Source organism: Hydra vulgaris, chromosome 12 (genome assembly GCF_038396675.1).
Source record: "Hydra vulgaris chromosome 12, alternate assembly HydraT2T_AEP".
NCBI classification, from domain to species: domain Eukaryota; kingdom Metazoa; phylum Cnidaria; class Hydrozoa; order Anthoathecata; family Hydridae; genus Hydra; species Hydra vulgaris.
The window spans coordinates 72,539,440-72,563,647 of NC_088931.1; the positions used below are offsets into that span (position 1 = coordinate 72,539,440).

Here is a 24,208-nt window from a genome sequence, read left to right on the forward strand (position 1 = left end):
ATTTATTTAATTTTTGAGAAAAGCGATAATTAAATTATTTATGAACATATTAGTTTCTAGAAGGACCTTACAGTTCAGAAGCAGAGGGTTTTGATAAAATTTTTGCAATTTGTAAACGTAAAGAGGAACTTTTTTGAAAAATTTCAGTTTACTTAAACTAATCTTTTTAACACTCAAACCTTTGTTCAAACTTTTTTTAAACAAATATTTCGAGTTTAACAGAGTAAAAATAATAAAGATCATCAGTATAAATTTATTTTCTGTTTTACATTTATATAAAAAAATATTTCGGTATCAAAAGGTGCGTTTCAAAAAAAAATCTTCAGTTTTGTATGATGATGTGCAAATCTTGCATTAAAAAAAATGTTAGAATATCAATCTAAAGAAAAAAAAAGGTGTACGCAACAATTCAAAAAATTTTCAAAGAACAAACTTTTGTTCGCGTGATGATGGAATCGCGTAAGAATGATTTAATTACAGTGTTTTAAAGTTGCTTTTCGACTAAACATGAATATATTAGGCTTTACTTTGCTTTTTCTTACGCGAGGTTTTTAGTTTCTTATGATGCACATGACTTCGTTTGCGTCCAAGATTCATTCGTCCAAGACTACAACAACTTAGCCTGCATGCTGGTGCACAAGCGCTAGAGCATCCAGGTTGCTGAAGAGAGCAAGGGTTTTGTGGCATCATCATTGGTTGTTGCATAATTGACTGCTGAAGCATAGACTGTTGCTGGCAGCATTGTTGAGAACAAAGTGGTGCACATGATGCTGAGCATCCGGGCATTTGTGAGCAGGAACCCATTAGAGGTAGTTGAATAGGCATTGATGGTTGTTGGCAGCATTGCTGAGAACACTGTGGTGCGCATGATGGAGAGCAACTTGGAAATTGTGGACAAGATGAGATTTGCAGCGGCTGAATTGACATTGATGGTTGTTGACAACATTGTTGAGAGCATTGTGGTGCACATGAAGCTGAACAGCTAGGAAATTGTGGACAAGATGACATTTGTGGCATCTGAAGAGGCATTGATGATTGTTGGCAGCATAGCTGAGAGCATTGTGGGGCGCATGTTGGAGAGCAACTTGGAAACTGTGGACAGGCTGACATTTGAGGTGGCTGATATAGCGAGTTCATTGATTGTTGGCAGCATTGAGGACTGCATCTTGGCGCACAATGTTGGCTGCAACCAGGGTGTTGGGGGCAAACACTCTGTTCGTTAGGTTGAATGATTATGGTACCACTCATCGCTGATGGCTGCTTATGCAAATTTTAAACAAAATTATAAAAGAATTATAAAAGTACAAATTTATAATTAAAAATTTAAATAAATTATACTTGATAAGGGTTCTGCTGACAGCATGACTGAGAACAACTAGACTGACACGATAGGCCACAATTTGGGTATTGAGAACAAGCAGTATAACCAGACGGTTGAACAGGTGCATTTAAATTGACCTGACCACAACATCCAGGCTTACACTCTGGGTAGCAGTCTCCACTGCAACCAGAAGGACATGTTCCAGTAATTTGATTAGGAAGGAGTCCTCGACCAGAACCTTATTTAAACAATATATGGACAAAATAAATTTTATACATTTTAGTAGAAATTTAATGCTTTTATAAATTTAAATTAAATTTATAAAGATAATTTTGTATGCTTTGAAAATGAACAAAAACTAAAACTTTGATGACGCACCTGGAATTAAACGAACAGATAATATTTTTAGATCAGTCTGTCCTCTTAAATAATCTCTTAATTTAGTAATAGGGTCAACTGGTGCACGAACATCAGGAGCAAACCGCAGCAATGTCGATGCAGCAACATCGCCATTTTCACGAGACCTTAAACAAGCATTTTTCTCTTTTTTATGAGCATTAAAAAATAAAAATAAAACATTCATAAAATGCGTACTTACATAAATTGATAGAATGTTGAGCCAACAAACCAGATGTCTTTTCCGTATGATTCGTTAAACTAAAAAGTTTCAATAAAACAAAAACATATATACTTTCATAAAATCAACAATTTATATTTTTAAAGTTAGAAATAACTTACAGCTTTTGTTATGACACCTTTCATTGTTGTATATCGTTGGCTGTTGACATCAATTAGATCATCAGTGAAAGAACTACCAGGAAAGTATAAATCTAGCGAATAACTAGTCATACCATTTGGCCTCATTTTACAAACAAATGGCAGTTTTTTAAAGCAATCCTTAAAAGAGAAATAAATTGAAAAATGGCTTAATATGCACGCTTGTATGTATATATATATATATAAATATATATACACACATATATATATACACACATATATATATATACACACATATATATACACATATATATATACATATATATATATATATATATATATATATATATATATATATATATATATATATATATATATATATATACATATATATATATACATACATACATTTGCAACCAACATCGAACAATGCTAAAAAGTGTTCCTAATTTTACATGTCTTAAAAACTAAACGAACTATACTACCACAGCAAACAGTTCAGGAGTCTGGAGTCATAGCATGCCATGACATGAGCAATCAGCTGACAGGTGACAGCACACAAGCAGAATTTCGTTCACAAGTGCGATTTTGCAGCGGACAAAACAAGTGCAACTTTTTTGGTTTGTTTCATTTTCTTAAGTCTGGTCCGTGTCAACGTCACGGTAGTTTTTTAATAATTAAAGGAAGTATCCAGAAGTTTCCAGAAGCATGCAGAAGCTTCCAGAAGTTTCCAGAAGAAGCATCTGGAAGCATCCAGTAGCATCCAGTAATATCCAGAAACATTCAGAAGCATCCAGACGCATCCAGAAGCATCAAGAAGCATCGAAAAGAAGCATCTAGAATCTTCCAGAACAGGTTCACACAGGTTCATTTTAATATATAAGAGACATGTAAATCGACATGTAATTCAGTCAGTATATGGAAGTCAATCAGTCAGCTTTATCAAGACAGTTTATCGAAGTGAGTTTTATCAAAGTGTTTTATCGAAGAATATCAATACAAGAAGTGAAATACAACAAGTGTTTAATTACATCAATACAGTCCACATCCAACCAAGATGTTGTGTTCCACAGAGCATTATTGTATCATCACAAGGCAAATGTAACACGGTAAGCCTTGAGAAGCGTGATTATTTCTTTTTATTATTTTTATGACTTCAAGTGCAAAAATGGCTCCCGACAGTCTTGGATTGGAACTAACAAAGAAAATTATTGGCGATTACGTAAGTGTAATGTCACAAAAAAGTATTTGTGATAAATATCGTGTGAAAAAATGGACCATATCAAGACTATGTTCCAAATATCGTTCTACGGAGAAGTTGGCAGTAGATAACAAAGGTGGAAGACCGCGTTCTTCCACTTCTAGAGAGGATTCTATGATCGTCAGATCCATCAAGAAGGATCCCTGGATATCATCAGTCGAGATACAAAAGCAATTAAAGCTGCCTGTATCAGACCGAACAATCAGACAACGTGCTGTTGAAGCCGGATTGTTTTCTTGACGCCCTGCAAAGAAACATCTGATTTGACTAAAATACCAGAAGAAAAGACTCCTGTTTGCTACATCTCATATTGACTGGAATGTGCAGAAATGGCGAACTGTCCTGTTCAGTGATGAATCGAAGTTCAACATCATTGGGAGCGATGGCATTTACCATGTACGTCGACCGGCCGGAAAACGCTTCGATTTACGCTACTGCCATAAGACCGTGAGACATGGTGGAGGCAATGTAATGGTCTGGGGGTGTTTTTCTGCTAACGGTCTAGGTCTAATACATCGAAACGATGGAATAATGGGCCGTTTCATGTATAAAAATATCCTGAAAGATGTTATGTTAACTCATGCCGAATGGAATATGCCAATAAAATGAGTTTTTCAGCAAGACAACGATCGGAAACACACTGCAAAAGTAGTCAAGCAGTGGTTTCAAGACAACCACCTATCGGTGATGGATTGGCCGCCTCAATCTGCCGATCTCAACCCTTTCGAGAACCTGTGGGAGATCATCAACCGCAGAATTAATCGTGAAGGTGTTCGTAATAAGGATCAACTGTTTGAACAAATCCAAAAGGCCTGGGCAGCGATTAATTTATTAATTTTGATTAATTTATTAATTTTCGTGTACAAATAATGAACTTTGTGATTAATAAATCTTGAAGTACTTTGTCTCTAAACAGTTACATAGTTATTTTTCTAAATTGAAAAAATGCAGCACTTTTATATAAGGAAACTAAATTTGCATTATTTGGTTGCACTTGTTTTGTCCGATACTGTATATATATATATATATATATAAATACAAAAAAGTTGGCATCAAAAAGTAAAACCAACTGGTCATGAAAGTGTGCTATTTATGTTGTCGTCACTGTATATACATATATATATATATATATATATATATATATATATATATATATATATATATATATATATATATATATATATATATATATATATATATACACACACATATATACAACCTCGGAATTAGATTTGGCAGGTTTTTTGCCGACCTCATTTCTATGTTTTATGGTTAGACCTTTGTATCAAATAGTTTTTGCCGAACTGATGCCAACCTCAAAAAGATTGAGGTCGGCAAATTAATGCCGACATCATTTTTTCTAATTCTGAGGGATGTATATATATATATCTCTTACATTTCTATAAAAACAATTTATGACACGTTAGCAAATGTTTATTTAGTGCATGTTAGGCTCATTATTTATATATTTTAAAGTATTCATACAGACGTAGCAAATTAACTCAAACAAATTTATTTTACGTTTGTCTTCATTGTAAAGTGATATTGTGAATATGGCTACTGATAAAGTTCATTTACGTCATTGTATTTTATACGAATTTCAACTTTTGATTGAGATTGCAGAAACACTTGAATGAACTCAGCAAACTATTTCGGATTATATTTGAAAGATATGATTAGTATGGAAATATTCAAGATGGGTGCAACATGAATTAAGTCAGAAGAATTTGGATGATAGAGTTGTCATATGCACATCTCTACTTGCTTGGAACAGAATCAAGCCATTTCTGAACAGGATGATAACTGGGGATGAGAAATAGATTACTTACAAAAACATTGTAAGAAAAAGGGCATATTGTGAACCGGGAAAACCTAGCCCTTCCACATCTAAACCACATTTGATTCTGAATAAGAGAATGGTGTGTATTTGGTGGGATATTCAAGGACCAATACATTATGAGCTTTTAAAACCAAACAAAAAGCTTAGTTTGGAGAATTATTGTCAGCAACTGGATAATTTAAAGATTAAAATCCAAGAAAAAGGCTGGCAATATTTAATAGAAAGGACTTCAAACTGCATCATAATAACGTCAGGTCACATGTTGCTTTGGGGACTCAACAAAAAATTGCAGAGATAGGCTGCAAATTTTGTCACATCCACCATATTCCCCGGACTTAGCACCCGCCGACTATCACTTATTTTTGTCCTTACAAAATTTATTGAATGGTAAGAAGTTCAAAAACAAAAAAGATATTAAATAAGCACTGGTTCAACTTTTTGAATCAAAGAATAAAAAGTTTTTCAAAAATGGAATATACAAATTACCATCTCGCTGGCAAGATGTCAAAAAAAATAATAGCAATTATATTATTTAATAAAGTTTATAAGTGATTTCAAAAATTTGTATTTTATTTTGTTCCAAAAACAGACAGAACTTTCCAGTAGACCTAATATCTATATCTATATCTATCTATCTATCTATCTATATATATATATATATATATATATATATATATATATATATATATATATATATATATATATATATATATATATAAATGAAAATTTTAAATGTATACTACAAAATAGAGTGATTAATGTTTTTAAAAGAACATAACAGTATTAATTTATTAGAAATAACATTAGTTCATTCATTTTACACAATGTTTTTTCATAAAATCCCTTTTTTCTTAAAAATCTCTTCAGTAAAGATTTTTTGAGGGATACCCATAAAATGTCATGCAATTTGTGAGCATTTTCAAGCCCCCCTCATCACAACTTTTTAACTCTTTCGTAACAAGTCCTATACAAGTTGTCACAAAACCACTAACCCCTCCTCCCTTCCTATGACATAATTTATGGACCATTCTGGAAAGTCTTGATTACAGAAAGATCATGAACAATGAAAAAACTGATTAGTTATTTCTACTAGTGTATATGTATATATATATATATATATATATATATATATATATATATATATATATATATATATATATATATATACACTTTTTTTTCTCCCAATTAAATCAACAGAAAATTGATATTTTATTAAAATATGTATAAAAGTTGTCTGATTTTCAATTTTGAACCCTAAATTAAAGTATTATCACTTTTTAGTTTAAATTTTGATTATTTCTTGGTTGTGTTTTACCTTAATTTCCAAAAAAAGAATATAGTTTAGACTACCTAAAAAAAAAATTGTTATAAATGATAAGAAATTATAGCAGGAGATATGTATTTACATCTTTCTTATGATCTTAAAGATCCTAAAGCATCAATAGTTGAATGTAAAGCCTCCAATGTTAAAACTAAAGAATCTTTACAAAAAAAGAATAAGACTGAAGAACTTCACCATTTCTTGCTCGAAACTCCAATTTAATAAAAAACAAGGCTTAATTAAATGTTTTTGATTGCATCAAAAAAGAAATAGCTGAATTAAAAGGATCAAATGACCGTCCAAAAATGCTTAAAAAATTGCACAGCACTTTAAAGTTTTTTTCAGCATCAGAGGGATGCTTTAGTGCTCTAGACTTTTATTTTTATTACAAATTTGAGAACATCTTTGAGTAATAAATTGATAGAAACTTTTTATCTTAAAAAAAAAAAGTTGAAATCTTGAAAGTTTAGTTAGGTTATGATTGTTTATAATATCACACAAAAATGTAATATTAGAATTATTATTATTACTTAAGTAACTTTTTTCCATTACTTGAACGCCCCTATATATAAATATATATATATATATATATATATATATATATATATATATATATATATATATATATATATATATATATATATATATATATATATATATATATAATAGTTTGTTGTATTTGGGAGTACGGAAGGAAAAAAATGATTCTTATGCCAACAAATACGTCACTTTTAATTACTTTTAATTACTTCTGACTTTCGTCCAACATTTGCGTGTTGTCAGAAAGACAGTCTATCAATTAATAAAAAAAAAAATTCCGGTCTTGCATTTTAATTTTTACTTTTTGTCAACAAAATACGGAAAAAACTTTCTGACAACATATAAGAGTTCTATATATATATATATATATATATATATATATATATATATATATATATATATATATATATATATATATATATATATATATATATGTATAAACATTTTTGAAAAATATCTGCAACAGTGTGTAATAATGTGTATTATTTGACAAAATAAAACAGCATTTAAAAAATTTTTAAATTAAAAATATATTCAGAAGAGCCTTAAGATCCTTGAAAATTTAACATATCTCTAATATTAATTAAAAAAAAAGAGTTTTTCAAAAGTATAACTTGTTTGGTCTTAAATAAAGAAAAATTATATATAAATTTAAAAAATAATTCTTATTTTACAGTAAACATAAAAAAAATGATAATCATAATAAATTTAAAAAATTATTATTTTAAAAAAAAAGATAAACAAAAAATTTTGTCCAATACACTTTTTTCATTTTTAGTTTAAAAATTTTCTAAGCATCAAAATCTAAAAAAAATTTTTTTTTTAATAAAATGAAGATTATTTTTAAAACTATATATAATTTTGCTTCATTTGACACCCAAACAAGACATACTTTAAAAAAACTCTTTTTTAATTAATTTTAGGAACCTTTTATATGTTCACCAGTCTTGAGGCACCTCTGAAATTATTTTTCATTTAAAAAATTTCAAAATCCATTGTTATTTTATCATATAGTACACATTAAGGTGCATGCTGCAGATATTTTTTTAAAATGCTGTTTTGTGAACCACCCTAATATATTAAAAACTTAAAAAGCACCTTATAATTCCATCCTTCATAAGATGCAGTAATACATTGATTTTTAACAGTTTCTTTCTTTGTGTTCCACAAATCAATAACAAGTTGTTGTGATTCTCTGCTCCAATCAGAATATACATATGGAGTGCCATCTACAAACTGAAATCCACCTTTTGCAGCCATATCTGACATTCCAATCCAAGATGGAGAGCTTCTTCCAACCAACATAGCTTAATCAAAATTGAATAAATAAATAAAGATATTTGGACAAATATAGACAATTAAAATTCTGGCCTTTATGACCATTCATCTAAGCTTTATGACCATTCATCTAAGCTTACTTTTTAAAAATGCTCCTTCCTCTACACTTTCGCCAGAAAATAAAGATGACTTCAGAACGTTACAATGATCAACAGCATCTGCCCAAGCCATTTCTTCTTCAAATAATTTGTAACAATTTCCGTTGTTTGCTTTCCAGCCATCTGGACATTTTACTAAAATAATTTTAAAAATCTTTTAAAACTTTGTAAATGATATTCTCTTGAACAAAACTAGATCAACTTTTTAAATTTAGAATTTCTTAATAACAAATTATTATAAAAAATAAGTAGTATAACATATCTGACTTATGTAAGTGCAGTGTTTAACTGTAACTTTTTTGTTTAAGAACCTATTCTTAAAAAACTGGAAAAAAAAAAAATAAATAAAAAAAATAAAAAACCGTAAATCAAAAAGATTAAGGAAATAATATATTTTGCACACTTAATAAAATACCAGAATGAAAACAACAATTTTTTATTTATTTTGCTTTTCTATTGTTTTAAACATTTAATAATACATATTTAATTTATACAAATATGAAACTTGATCTAAATAAATCATATACTACCTCTGTTCTAAACTTATAATTCTTTACATTGAATACAAATTGGAACAGTATTTCAGAACAAAGGGAGTTTTTATATTTGTGGGAGTACTTTTATATTTGTGCTATACAACTGCCTAAGACAAAATACTCGCTCTTTTTCTATCTTTGTACTGGATGCTAGCCACTTGAACATAACAAACATTTTTAAATTCTTAGTTAAGTTTGTTTTATGCCAGAGCTAATGCGTTACTACATAAATTTCGTAAATGTAAATTATATATTATATAAATTAAAAATTATATATATAAATATATCCATAGGAATTAGGGTCGGCATTCAGCAATGCCAACTTAACTGCCGACTTAAAAGTGTTTGAGGTCAGCAAAAACCTGCCAACCTTGTTTCTATGTTTTATGGTAAAAGCTTTGTATCAAATTTTTTTTGCCGATCTGATGCTGACCTCTTAACGATTAAGGTCGCCATATTATTGCAGACCTTAATCTTTAAAATTTTTCTCATTTTTCCTAAATCCAAGGGCTGTTTATATATATATATATATATATATATATTTCTTTTTTTTTACTTATGACATTTTATGAAAGACATGTTTCCAATACATATATATATATATATATATATATATATATATATATATATATATATATATATATATATATATATATATATATATATATATATATACACACACACACACACAAAAAATATCTTTGCATACTTAGATTTGCGTTAAACGTCAAACTGAAATAGGAAACTGCAGAGACTTAAGTGCATAAAAAAATGGGTGCGGACAGGTTTTTCTAAGACATTAAGAACTTTGATTAGAGCAAGGAGAACTTCATTTTATTATTTTAATATTTTTATGTTTTTCTTCTTTTTTTGTTTAAATTCAAGTCAGCATTTTTAAACTTGTACATTTACCACAAATGACTATGTGAAATATACTAAAACATTATAAGTTTTTACCATAAGTTTTTTTTTTAAATGTTACATTAATTAATGTTAAATCATGTAACATTAATTAATGTTACATGATTTATTAATTAATGTTTCATGATTTAATCTGATACTTAAAATGTTACATTAATTAAATGTAACATTTTAAGTATCTACTTCAAACTAAAATAAACCTAAGTCTTGTACATAATATACTTATTTTGTAAACAAAATTAACTTATTTAAAGAATATCATACTTTTTTGCTGCATATCACCAGATCCTGTAACTCTGTGAACATTATCATAAAAACTTAAACTTTCGTTGTTTCCAGCTGGATTGAAATACATAACCACATAAACTGTTTCACCTGCTTTCTTACTAGCAAACCCAACAACTTCGCTTCCTTCCCAGACCAACTGTGAAAAATCAGCAGCATTTTCTTTGAAAGCATCTTTTACAAAATCAAAGTTTTTTATTTGATTGTAGCTGGATATAAAAAAAATATCAAAACAAACCCTTAATAATAGGTTTTATTAAAAAAGCTAAATTGAGAAAAAAAAATTAAGTGACTAACATCCTCCTTTTAATGCGGAAGAGCACAGTATATAAACTAATTAAAATCAAGGTTTTTATGCTGCTCTCCTGGTTAAGCAGAAGAACATTGGTCACCTTAATAAAGATGTCATGTTCAGTTTTTTTCTCAAAGTGTCAAATGAATGAATTTTTGAAACTTACAATAAACAAGAGTAATGCCAAAGGTCATGTTTGTGTAAATTTTCTCATGAGCAGACATGACACAAGCAGATCTTAGAGGCAATTTTAAGAGAGTAAGTTCTTTTAGCAAGAAATTATTCTTTTTTATTATATGCTATTACATTACTGAATTATTTCTATGCAACAATGATTTCCTATAAGTTAAAAAAGATTCATGACCGACATGTGACCATATAGTTTTTAATAAAAAAAAGTGTGTGTTTTGTGTGGCCTATATGGTAACCATATCTAATTTAATAACATCTTTTATGTAAGATTTTACCACACAACATGACATAATTATAAGGCAGTGTTGAAGTGAATAAAGCGCTTGCTTCATGAGTAAGAAGTATCAAATTTGATCCCCACCCTGTAAATGTTAGTATAGTGCTTAACTTTTTTCTTTGCACAGCAATTTTGGGAACTGAAAGAGTAAAAAAAATACAGTCATATTTGCCACACTATGTGCGCATATGGCATATTATATATATATAATTCCATAGCGTCTTCATGGCCAGTTTCTACCCCCCCCCCCACCTTTCTTTTTTTATTTTTATAATTCATTGCAATAAGGAACTTTATGCTGATTAAGAATCATATAAAAACATGGTTCTAAAAATCAACAAAAAGTTCTCTAATTTGATTCTAAAATTTAAAAAATTACACTAAAAAATGCAAATATTTGCCAGCAAACTGACTGTAAACCGTTAAAAAAACTTGTATGATGAAATTTTGGGTAGATAAGAAGTTTTTTAATTTAAGAAATGCTAACTTATACTTATTTGCAAGAGATTGACAAAACAAGTATATTTTTCTATTTTAAAGTCTTTCATACACTGAACAATAGGTCTAAGTTGAGAAAACTGATAGGTAAAGGTGCATTAAAAGATTCTTTTCTATTTATCAAAGACAGTTTAATGAAAAATGCGAAAGTTTCATTCTAAATTTAAACCTACCTACCTATTCTAGATTTAAACATCTAGAAGTGTATACTCAACATCGAGAACGACTCTGTACTTACTTTTAATAGAAGATGAATTTAATTTAGCATTAACTTTTACATGCTGTTCTTAAGCAGGAAAAAATTAGCTGATTTTTGTTGGATTATGTACTATATATACATTTATATTGTAAATGCTTTTCAATATTTTTGTTGTTTTAAATTTTGTTAAACTTAATTGAAATTTAATTTATTTATTTTAATGTAACGGGCATCTAAAATGCTTAAATCAGTAAAGGCCCTCTCAATTTTAGGCTCTGCCCTATTAGATACCCTAATAATTTTTTTCTGATTTTTTTAACGGTCATTCTATTTTTATGGAGCAAATACTCTTAAATAACTTTTTTTCTTCGTAACGTACATCTATAATGCTTAAATGGGCAATGACCTCCTCAATTTTACCCTTCAGGCCCATATATGACTCGTAGCACTTGGTTCAGATTTTTAAAAAACCCATTTTTATTGTACAAGTCAAATACTTTTGAATGAAAAAGGTTTCATTGGAATGACCACATAAAACCTGGCAATCTCTCTAGCCACTAAACAATGATTTAACACTTAAAATTTGGCCAAAATACAGTTTTTTTGAGTAGCACAATTTAAATAATGTTATTAGCTAACTATTTTCTACAGATTTTATGATTCTAGCGGTATAAAAAAAAAAGTACTGAAATAAAAGATTTAAACTTTAATACGTTTGAAAGTGACCGAGAATAGCTTTTTTGAATAATTAAAATTTTATCATTATTAAAACTTAATTTTTTACCTAACTACAAAATAATTAATTTTAATTTTTATGATACACAAAGATAATAGATAATTATATTTTAATTTATAAATGTATTTGAATATGTATTTATACAAGTTATAAGAAACGCATTTAAAAAATGCAATTTTAACAACTTTAAACTGATTTTTATGGGGCTAGGACTTTTTACTTTGACTTCCTTCGCAATGCCTATTCTTTTTTTAAAGAGAGTTTGTATCTTTCTATAAAAAACCAAAAAAGTAAGCTGCTCCAACTTGTCCCATTTTGAAATGATGTGGTTTTAAAAAGTTCATTTTATAACAAAAATTAGCAACGTAAAAAGTTAATACGATGTAAATTAACTTCAATTTTATGTTTTGAGAGTTTTTTCCGACATTTCTAAATAAAACTTTTTAACGTGAACATATATGTGTATGTATGTGTTTAGTTTACTAAACATCAATTTAGCTTAGTTATTAAGGACAGAATTTTAATTCATAGAAATGAATTGCTTCAAAATTTACTTTTTAATTACATTTTTTTTTTTACAAAAAAACAATTCCACTTTGGTTAGGGCAGGCAAACAGATTTTCGAAAAAAAAATTCCGCGCCCTTTTCTGGATTTTAGTTTCCATTTTCCATTTTCTGCGTTTAAGGTGAACCCATTTTTACATCATAGAGCAAATTTTCAACAATTTTAAATAAGAGTTGTCAAAAAAAATTAATTATGGCCTAATTTTAAGTTATTCCTGATCACAAAATCAATTACCTATCAATAATATTACATTACTAATTAAATATTTTATCAGTTAATGGCTGCAATATCTTTCGTAAACACGTAAAATATCTCACATCAAAATAATTTTTTCACATCAAATTGTCGGCGAATTGGGATCTTTAGTTGTCAGTCTACAAATGTCAGCTGATGAGGACCATTTTTTTAAAAGTTTATTTCTTAGTCGGCAAAAAAATATTTTTTAGCCTGTGTCGCCCCTCCTTCTCCCACCCTTCCATCTTTAAGATCTCTTTGGGACAGCCGACATGACGCGTGAGTTTGGTTACGATTATTCGATAAGCGAATATTTTAACGAACATTCGTCAAATGGTTACAAAAATTTGCTCGTTTTCATTTAAATCTTTTAACGATTATTGAATGAATAATACTCGTTCACCAAATCAATGGCTTACGAATGTTTGTTTGACGAATATATTTGTTCCTTTAACGAATGTTCATTTAACGACTAAATAATCGTTCAGCGAAAAAATAAAGAAATCTAAAAATCCAATTTTTTTAATTTTTTTTTATTTTTTAAAATAAATTTATTTAATTGAAAAAAGAACAATTTCATTCTAACCTCACAAAAATAAAAACACAAATCGTTAGGTAATTAAGAGAACACAAGGGATGAATTAATTCAAATTTACCAGATCGCAAAATTTTTTACAGAAAAAGCAACAAAATTACAGTTACAAAAGTAGCAAAGTTTTTTCATAAGACTCTCACAGCTTTGTTTTAAATATTATTTGTATTAAACAGGTGTTAATCCAGGTATTACAAATAAAAGATATTTATTGTTACATGCCAAAAGTAAAAAAAGGTAGAAATAAAGTAATAAAAAAAAAAAAAGGAAAAAGCTCGTTACTACCAGGGGTAATCCCGAGGAAGGGGGCGTAATTCGGACACTGGAGTTGGCAAAATTGGCTGTGTAGTTAGCAGTCGGCAAATGTTTATAGGCCTTACTAGGCAAAACAGATACGTCAAACCACCCTCCACCCCCTTTAAGATCTCCTACGGACGGCCCTGGTTACGACTTAAAATCAATGATATATAATATATCATTGCTAAAAATAAACAAGCTTTAAAACAAGCAATTTTTGGTTATACTCGTGGTCCGAATAGTGGCGAGTTTATTTTAAACAGAAATGATTTATATTTTTGTTTTTTCCTGGTCTCTGATGTCCAAGAGCTCTAAAAATGTTGGCAGACATATAATTTGTAATAAGAAAAAAATTCATGTGATTAAATGACTTACTATTAAAGCCTATTAATTTTTAGCCCGTTATATTGTATCAATGTTGTATTAAAACTTGAGGAACCATTTTTCATAAAAACTTTTACCCAGGAATGAAAAAACTAGTGATTGCGATTGCTTTAATTTATATACTTTCATAATCGCTAAATGGCTTTGACCAAACGCAATTCGCGATCGCCTAACTTGCCCCATTGAACAATTAATTAAATCAAGTACTTTGTGTAGATTTTAAAATGAAGGTTCTGAAGGCAGTGTTTGAGATGATCTAGTTAGTAGTGCAGGTTGCGATGCACTTGAATAGATTCAAGTAGTTGAAATAATAAAGCTCACGTTGATATGATGGTGTTTTAAACATACTTATACACCGAAGAGTGAGTTGCGTTAGCGCGACTTGTAATAAGTCACTTGTTCTTCACTGTATGTTCTTTTCTTTAAGTAAAACTTTTTTCAAGTGATATTTTCAATTTAAATAAGTTTTATCATAATCGATTTAAAGTTTAAATGAAGAATTTATAGAGATTCACTAGTCAGTTTAGATATAATTAGTTCATTAAAGCCCCATTTACAAGTTTGACAATTGACGTTTTTCATATATCCCTTACAGAAACTTTCCTGTTTCCGTTATTCTTTATAAATACTAAATAAAACTTATAGCTTTTTACCGGAAATAGCAAATTTAACGTTGAAAAAAGATTCTTTACCTGTGTATACAAAAGTTTACAATAAAACATTTTAGGTTCAATTGCAAGAACTTTCACTTCCGAAAGTTTTACCCTGAATACTATTATTTAATATATCTAAAAACTTACAAAACTTTCTTTTGCAGATAATTATTAATAATTTAAAAAATAAACATTAACAAAAATCTTTTATTTATATTATTATATATGAAACAATTTCTATTTAATTAAAAGTTATAAAGACACTTTAATGTGCTTACATTCGAGCAGGAACAAGTGTTCCAAAGTAGTCTGCTCCTTGATTTATATCTTCAGGATCTTTAGATGAAAAAATTATTTGACCATATTTTGAATTATGATCAGGCTTTGCAACACCAGATGCTGCAATTTCATCAGCATGTTTTTGAGCTGCTTCTGAACATACTGGACAACTACCGAGGGGAGTGACACCGTGCATAAGACGGTACCTATTTGTTTCAGATAAAAGCTTTTTCATGGTAACATTTGTTACTAAAAATAATTAAATTATTTGTTAATTATTTATTGAATAAGATATAATAATTTTAATTAATTAAAACAGTATTTGCAAAACTTCAACAAAAAAAATGCTCTTACAGAAGATTTTTTGAAAGCAAATCAGAAAACAATAATTTACTTTTGTAAATATTTCGTAAATTTAAATACTTAAAGGTAAAAATACGTAAAGTTTTAAATTCTTACACTTTCCTTCATCGTCAAGTGTTGGAGGTACACCAACTGCTACTGTTGGAACATCTCTTTTAGTTGATTGTTCATCGACTGCATCTAAATCTATTTTTATTGTTTTAATTTATTAGAAATTTTTTCCTTTAATTTAAAATTCATTTCTGTAGTATAATAATAATTTCAAAAGTTCAAACTTAAAATAACTAAATAGTAATATAATAATATATTTAAAAAAAAAGTCTTTTTAGATAACATGACAAATAATTAAAAAATAAACAAACAAAACCAACAAAATATACAAAAATTTATGGTTTGTAAAAAAATGTAATCTTTTTGTGTGCAAAAAGTTCATTGATAAGTAATACAAATAAAAGTTAAATTAAAAACAGGGAAAAAATAGTTTCGTCAAAAACAATTTTCAACCTTATAACCTGAGAAAAATATAAAAATTGTTTAATGAAGTTTCACATAGCATTTTCCAACAAGAAAAATTCTAGTCAAGCTCAGTTAAAACTAAGAGAAGCGGGAATTCATAATTCTTTGCCTAATCATAAAAATGTTTCATCAATTAAAATTTATTAGTAATAACTTGACAGTGACATTTTTAACGATTTTTTATTTTTTAAATTTTAATAAAAACAAAATCACGTGACAATTACATACACTTTGGAGATAAATTTGATTATTTGAACTTTAGTGTTGAAGAATTGATGTTTTTGAATCTTTTTTAAATTTTGATAATTTTTAAGTCAAACTTGTTATGCTTGTTTGTTTTAATTTTGATTGTTTACTTATCAACCCCCCACGTTAATTGATGGTCTGGTTTTGATAGTCTGTTTACTTAGAATCCATACGAGAGTTTTAAATGTTGTCTAACCAGCACTGTTTTTCTATTTCAGCATTAAGATAAAACATTTTAAAATTTAGTAAACAAATATCTGGCCATAAATCAATATTATTTTGTAGATTAATTTAATTATATTCTTTTTTAACAACAGATTTGATTTTTTTATCATTACTATATAAATTCATAATTTTACGCGCCATTGATAAGGAAGCAGGCGTAAACTTCCTATTTAAATGCTCTTCCGCGGTGATCTGTTACACACTGTTTTTTATTTATTTTTTTGAATTTTTGTTAACGCTACCAGTAAATAATTTATAATCAAATTTTTTAAATAATCAGACAATAAAGCTAATCAACCAAATATAGGTAGAAAAACGATTCCATAAGTTATTACCGATAAAATCAAATAAATTAATGGTAGAGGAAATAGTATTCATTTAGCAATAGTGCTACACTTTCTATAGGAATAGTGTTAGTTTGTTAGACTTTAACAGTGTATTGGTAAAAAATAATAAATGTACTTTCTTAGCTTTTCGGTTAGCAAAGTTAATGATGATATCTCAAAGTTCATTTCTCTTTTGATGTCACTTTTAAAACTTATAAAGGGTTAGTGAACTGTTCTTGAAACATTGAGATACGCAACTTGTTTTTGATTAATTTCAACTTGCAAAACAATCTTTCCACTGAGCAATTTGTTATTATCAGCACAAGTAAATACGAAGAGCAAACATAAATCAATCAAGACAAACATGAATCGATTGATTCATTTTTGTCTCGATTGAGTTATGTTTGTCTCTAGCTGACTTGACACTTCTAGAATTGTGTTATATATAAAGTAAGAAAAGAAACCAAAGAGAGGTAACATATATTCATAGACACACATTCTCTGGTTAAAAGTAAACGCATAGAAATCAATACTGGAATGAAGCACTTAGCACCAAGCTCCTAGGAAGGTGCATGTCCACAGTTAAAGGGATTTAGCTTCACATTTTGAGTTCCCAACAAACTATCAAACGTTTCAGTGTGTCAGTGTTGTCTGCTCTCTTTCGTTCCTAATCTTCAAAACATTCACACTTTGACATGATCAACGCCTCCAATGATCGGATGCTTGCCATCATGATATTAATGGTAATTTTCTTTTTGTATTTTGTTTACTTATTTGATTTTTTGTTTTTCCGTAAGATTTTCAATAAGATTTTGCGAAGTCATTGCATATCAATGAGCAAAAAAAAAAAAATTCATACTAATCTTTTTTCTTTACCAACTACTTACCAACTTTTTATGCAAACTATTTTCCGTAATTTTTAGATATGAAAAGCTTATTTTCAAAACGCGGTATGAGCAATTTTGTTTTTACGTCCCAACTTAAATAAAAAATATTATGTAACTAAAATTACAACACATAACTAACAATAAAAGTAAAAAACAGTTCAAAAAAATTACTATTTAAAAATAAACTAAAAGGTATTGAAAAGTGACTAAAAAGTGCACTTTCATGCGCTAACTTCTTTTTTTTTAATTTTAATTCAGTGATGTCATAGAACCGGAACGACGTTCCGGTACTTTTTACTGTATATACTGTATATACTTTTTTTACTATATATATATATATATATATATATATATATATATATATATATATATATATATATATATATATATATATATATATATATATATATATATATATATATATATATATATATATATACATATTATTCGACCGTTTTGGCACTTTTATTTTCTACATGAAACCACTGATTGAATAATATTTAAAGCAGCACAAATCAAAATTACACATACCGCATTTTAAAATTAGGCTCTTTGCTTGTACTATTGTTTAATAAATAATCAGATAAATTTTAGATATTAGTTATTCATGATCATGGGCTTCAAACTCTTAAAAAGGTTTAAAAGAAAACATTACTAGTATAACGTTTTTCCCTATTATGTGCGGGACCCTATTATGTGTGGAGCCCCAATTCGGAACTGCATTAAAGTGTATCAAAGGTATAAAAAGTGATGATGAAACTATTATTTTCTTAACTATCATGATTCAGTTTAAGAAATGCATTATATTAAACATGTAGCGACTTTCTCTATGTATCTATTGCTTAGTTCGTTACGTATTGCTTAGGAAGTTTACAATAGACCCAAAAGAAAGATCATTTGGAAAACTTACAGAAAGTAGTGCAGAAACTTTACAAATCCAAATAAATGAAAAATAAAAAATATCAACAAAACCTAGTTAACCCTTTCATTATTTATTTACATGTGTTCTGCAAGATTACATAAAGTCATTATAATATTATCAAAATTTTATTCTTTAACCATATGTGCATTCACATGCATCAGAAAACGGGGCCTAAAGTTACAACTTTAAAATTGTCATATTAGCTTTTGCTCCTACTACACTATGGTAAATGAATTTTAACTTTTATGTTAATTTTCTAGAAAAATGATAATTTAACATTCTATCCTTTCTATTTAGGTTTTGCTAATGACATTTAATGCACATAAGTACATAGAAGTAGGTCTTGCTAATGATATTTAATGAACATAAATAGATAGAAGTAGTGTGATGAACATAAGTAGATAGAAGTAGTGTTTACATCTGTCATCTTGTTGTTCTTAAATTTAATATTGTTCTTCTAAAAGAAACGAACGTAGAAGATGTTATTGATCTTTTTGCTTATTCAAAAAGCCAAAACAAGATATTAAAAATATTCAACGATTTTTTTATAAAGTAAACTTAATAAAAAAATCATGAACAGTTTTTTTTTTTGTAACTTAAAATATTTTTTTTATGACACTTGCAATTTTAATATTCTTTCTTTTATCGAGTTATTATGCAAAATTACAATACTTGTCTGAAGACAAAAGAACCATATTTTTTACTTAATATAATAGTAACAAATGAAGAGAATAAGTTTGTCAGGAATGGAAAAGTATACAAAGCCTAGGATACAGCTATACAGCTAGAATGAAAATGAAATACAAAAGCCTTTTTATTTTGTGCAAAGTAAAACGCTCACTCTTTTTGATGCTTCAAAGAAAGAGAAGGTTCCAATTTCCATTCTTATAAAAAAAAATTAAATAAAAAATAGTCACAAAATATAAGATGTTTAGTGATTGGGCGAAACAGAGACAACACCGGAGGCCGGGGGGCAAGTGCCTCCTCCCCCACACTTTTTTTTTAAAGGACTTTTTTTTTAAAGAAAAATCTAGATATGGAGGACTTTTTCTACAAATTGATGACTGTTCCCCCCTCACCCCACTTCAAAACCCATGTCGTCGGCCCTGGAAAATATATTCGTTTTTTCAACGTAACGAAAATATCCAGCAAATGGAAATTTTTGTTTGATTTAGTAGATAAAAGAGTTATTATATTTGAATTAAACTGGAAGGAAAATATAGTTTCTAAAAGATAATCTTCCCACATAAAAGGAGGAGAGGGCAAAACACACAGGAGGAGAGGACAAAATAATTTTTTTAAACTAATAAATACGTTTTGTATTATTTATACGCAACTAAATTTACCACAGACAGAGCAAAAATTGCATCTTATTTAAATTACAACTTTTCCAATTTTTGCTGAAACTGCAAACAGAGCCATCTACACCAGGGGGGCGCTGCTTTCTTCCCTCCCTCCCCTTTCTCCCCCCCCCCCCCCACACAAACACACACTTGTTTTCTAAAGGGCCTTTTTTTTTTTTAGAAATTTCTAGATATAGAGGACTTTTTTTAGAAGACGACGATGGTGCCCCTCCACTTTGAAACCCGTGTCGTCGGCCCTGGCAAATAGTACTACTTTATCCATTTACGTTGTTAATAAATAAAAGCATTTATATTCTTTACAATAGCTCAGACAATATGGAAAGTATTAAGGTAAAAAAAGCATACTGCATAGTTGAAAATGTTACAGTGAAGAATTGTTACCGAAATTTACACTCTATTATTAAGAAGATCTATATTGCTAATAGAAGATTTCGAATCTAATGTCGAATTTGGCAGACAAAGAAAAAGTATTGCGGAAAAAATACATTCTAATAAGACAATGACTTATAAACAAATAAGCCAATAAATTATAATAAAGACCGCGACAGGGTTCGGCGTTTAGAGCATTAGCAATATCATATTGCGCACGGGTGGTGTCCTAGCTTGTTCTTTTGGTGTGCAATGTCCAGAACACATTTGGAGTTTTTAATTACAACTTTATCAATAGGAATCAAACAATTGCTTTGTTGGTAACTTAAAATATCATAAATTTAAAATGACAGTGGCCGTGGCACATTGGTTAGAGCGCTTGCTTTATAAGCAAGAGATGCGAGGTTCGAAGCGAGCTCTGGGCATATTTCGCGCCATCGGTATGGAAGGAAGGGTGAATTTCATAGTTAAATGCTCTTCCGCGGAGCTCTCTAAAAAGACCATTAGGTTTACTTGGGGGCACCTAAATCAAAAAATAATTTTAAAAATGTCTAGTAAAAGCCAATTTTATTAGAATGATTTAAATCAATAAAGCCTAAAGTAAAAGTATTAAACATAAAATCTAAAGTCAGATTTTTTTAAATCAATATTTATCCAATATTAATGGTTACCAAAGTAATTTTTTTTTTCCATAACTTTTGACCTTTTGAAAAGATAAATTTGTTCAACAGATCTACTTGCTTTTTGTGAAACTCTTTAAAATTGGCTATTCCATCTTTGGAATAGCCGATTGCAGTGTTAATGAATATTAAATGTTGTGAAATCAGTTTTGGATTTTTTTATTATTCTGTTATCTAATTTTACTTCACTTCTTTTTACTTCGTTTTCTTCTTCTTTATTCATTATCTCTCTTTGTACTTTCAAGTCTGTTTTGTAACTGATGTTTCCGATAAAATTTATCAAGCTCGTGTTCCTGGTTTTCTAATATTGTTGTTGTTAGTGAATCTTCAATTTAATGTGGAGAACCAGCAATTAATACTCAAAATACTTATTTTTTGCAACCTCTGACCAGGGCCGCCGAAAGCCGTCCCACCGCCTGGAACAGCAACACCCTAATTGACACCCTTATTTATCAAAATTTCCTTATATTATATATGAAAGATATTTTTTTTTTCTTAGGTACCTTCTTTTTATTTGGCGCCCCTTGGATATCTTCCATTTGAGACAAACTGTCCCTCACGACCCTTCCACTCGGCGGTACTGCCTCTTACCCCGACAGTTACCTCTTTATTAATTTATTGCTATGGCTTATTATTCCTAACTACTTACTTGTATTTTTAAATAGCGTTAAAAAAAGTCTATATTCTATCTCTCTTGGGACCTTAATAACTATTCGAAAGATAAAAATTGATTTTTAAGATCCCGACCTATATTTTTTTCATATATTATTCTATATTATGATTTTTTATACAACTAAATTAATTTTATTTCCTAAGTCTTTACTTTATAATTATTTAAAACAAACATCCATTTTAAACGTAATTTTTTCTTTGTGAGCCTGGAACTAACAGTGGTTGATGAACTTTAATTTAAATAAAGCTCAGTTTTTTTTATGCAACCTATAATGTAATATTCTTGATTCTTCTATATGTCATGTACAGTTTTACTGCAAGTTTTCTTGGATTATTATTGTCCTGTTCATACATCAAAAACCATATATTAAATCTATTTCAAAATTGGCAACTTCTAAGGTTGTCTCTTTTTATTATGCCTGTTATTTTTTTACTCCTTATTCTATTCACTCCCACGAATATTTGTCTAAATATAATATTTTTCCTTGTATATTTTATTATTGTACTTATTTTTGGACTCTGTCCAGAAATGGGTACAAAAATAAAAGTCTCTTCAAACATGGTTGTTCTAGTTGAGATAATGTACAAAAACGCAAGTTTTCCTCACGTTATTTCTCTTTCTTTTTTTTTTTGCAGTTATTACTATGCGAGCTGCTAAAAGAAGCTATTATCCCATGTTTTTCCTAACAATTTCATTTTCCCTTTCTCAACTCAATGGAAGTTGCTTTAAAACAAAAATCTGCTGCAACAAGGCATGCAACATCCGTTTTACTGCACAAAAAATAAATAATACGAGAACCATAAAATGGCTTAAGAAACGTTACTTCAGCTTAATCAAAGAAGCAATACGGATAAGTAAATGTAAAAAAAAAATTATGCAATCGATTGGCGTCCAGAGACGCTTACACGGGGGATGGGGAGAGGCGGAGGGTCTGGAGTGTCATATCCCCCGTCCCCCCAAAAGAAGACGAATTTCAAGTTAAAGTTGGTTTTTGAGGAATATAGTCGGCTAATCGAGTATTTGACACATTTGAGTTAGGTGGTTTAAAGTTTTGAGGAATTTTTTTTTAGAAAACAGTCTTTTTAAGAATTTCGCTACTGCACCCCACCTCCTTATTTCATATACAAAATTGCCTCTGATAGTGCCTTTTATACATTAAAATATTTTTAAATAATTTTTATGTATGGCTAATTAGTATTTTTTCAGATGTAGAGCTAAATTTACTTAATCCACAATTATCATTTATGTCTACTACTTACATTTTTCTACTCAGAAATGTTGACTTAGTAGCTTTTAAAAACTTTATTCAAATATACCATTATAGGTGATAAACTGTTATAAATATACACTACTAAATATGATAAAAACCTAAAATAAACCTATTTTATTTCAAATGGACTGCAACTAATTAACAACCCTTGACCTTTATTATATTAATATAGCTGCAAATTACTATTTTAATACGGTCAATGTTTTTTCAATATGATTACAAATTGTTGTTTCAATACGGTTGCAAATTTAATATAGTTTTAATATAGTTGTAACTTATTGCCATTGATTTGTATCATTTTATTTCAATATGGCTGTTTTAATAAAACTGCAAAATATTTTTTTATTTCAATGCTAATGCTAACTGCTAGTATATTTTGTTATTCAATCTAGTAAGTTAGGGCAGGTAAAAATTTAAACAATATTTACTAGGACCAAGGACTACTAAGAATTGTTTGTAGATGTTTATTACCTTTAACCTCTGTGCTCAATGCCACCGATAACAGCGCTAAAAACAACCATACTGTTGAGGATCTCATTTTGAAGCCCTAAACAGAAGCAGTTTATTTTGTTTACATCGCAACATGAACTCTTATTATAAAATAAATCAACCTCAGATATCATTGACTTACTTTTTCCAAAAAACGGCTATTCCCGCTATGAACAGTAAGTGTTTAACTGTTTAAAAAGCTACTGAAGCGATGATAGATCTCCTCATTTTCTGTATACCAAACATTTGCTCGACAACCGGAAAATTCAGAAAACATTATGTGTTATTTAACGGAAACTACATACAAATAAATATTAAAGTTATTAACTTTGGAACCTTTTTTACAATAAATAAGTACAAATAAATTTTGAATGAAATCAAGACAGTTTTGATTTCATACACAAAAAAAATAATCATGTAGAAAAGAAAAGCACAAATACTTCTCACCAAACAAAAATATAACCCCCGTCTAAAGAAGTTCAAATAGTTTGTTTTGCCAATC

At 28.8% G+C, this 24,208-nt stretch overlaps 1 protein-coding gene across 1 annotated transcript; it reads right to left on the reverse strand.

Moving 5' to 3' along the window:
• Positions 1-249: 249 nt before the first annotated feature.
• On the reverse strand, positions 250-23,881 carry nowa (nematocyst outer wall antigen precursor). The gene is given in 12 exon segments (NM_001287375.1): positions 250-1,257; positions 1,339-1,559; positions 1,700-1,845; positions 1,920-1,978; positions 2,060-2,218; positions 8,099-8,307; positions 8,419-8,571; positions 10,158-10,387; positions 15,376-15,625; positions 15,836-15,925; positions 23,689-23,764; positions 23,849-23,881. Coding segments are annotated over 11 exon segments (2,325 nt in total). The 5' UTR covers positions 23,756-23,764; positions 23,849-23,881; the 3' UTR covers positions 250-516.
• Positions 23,882-24,208: the final 327 nt, after the last annotated feature.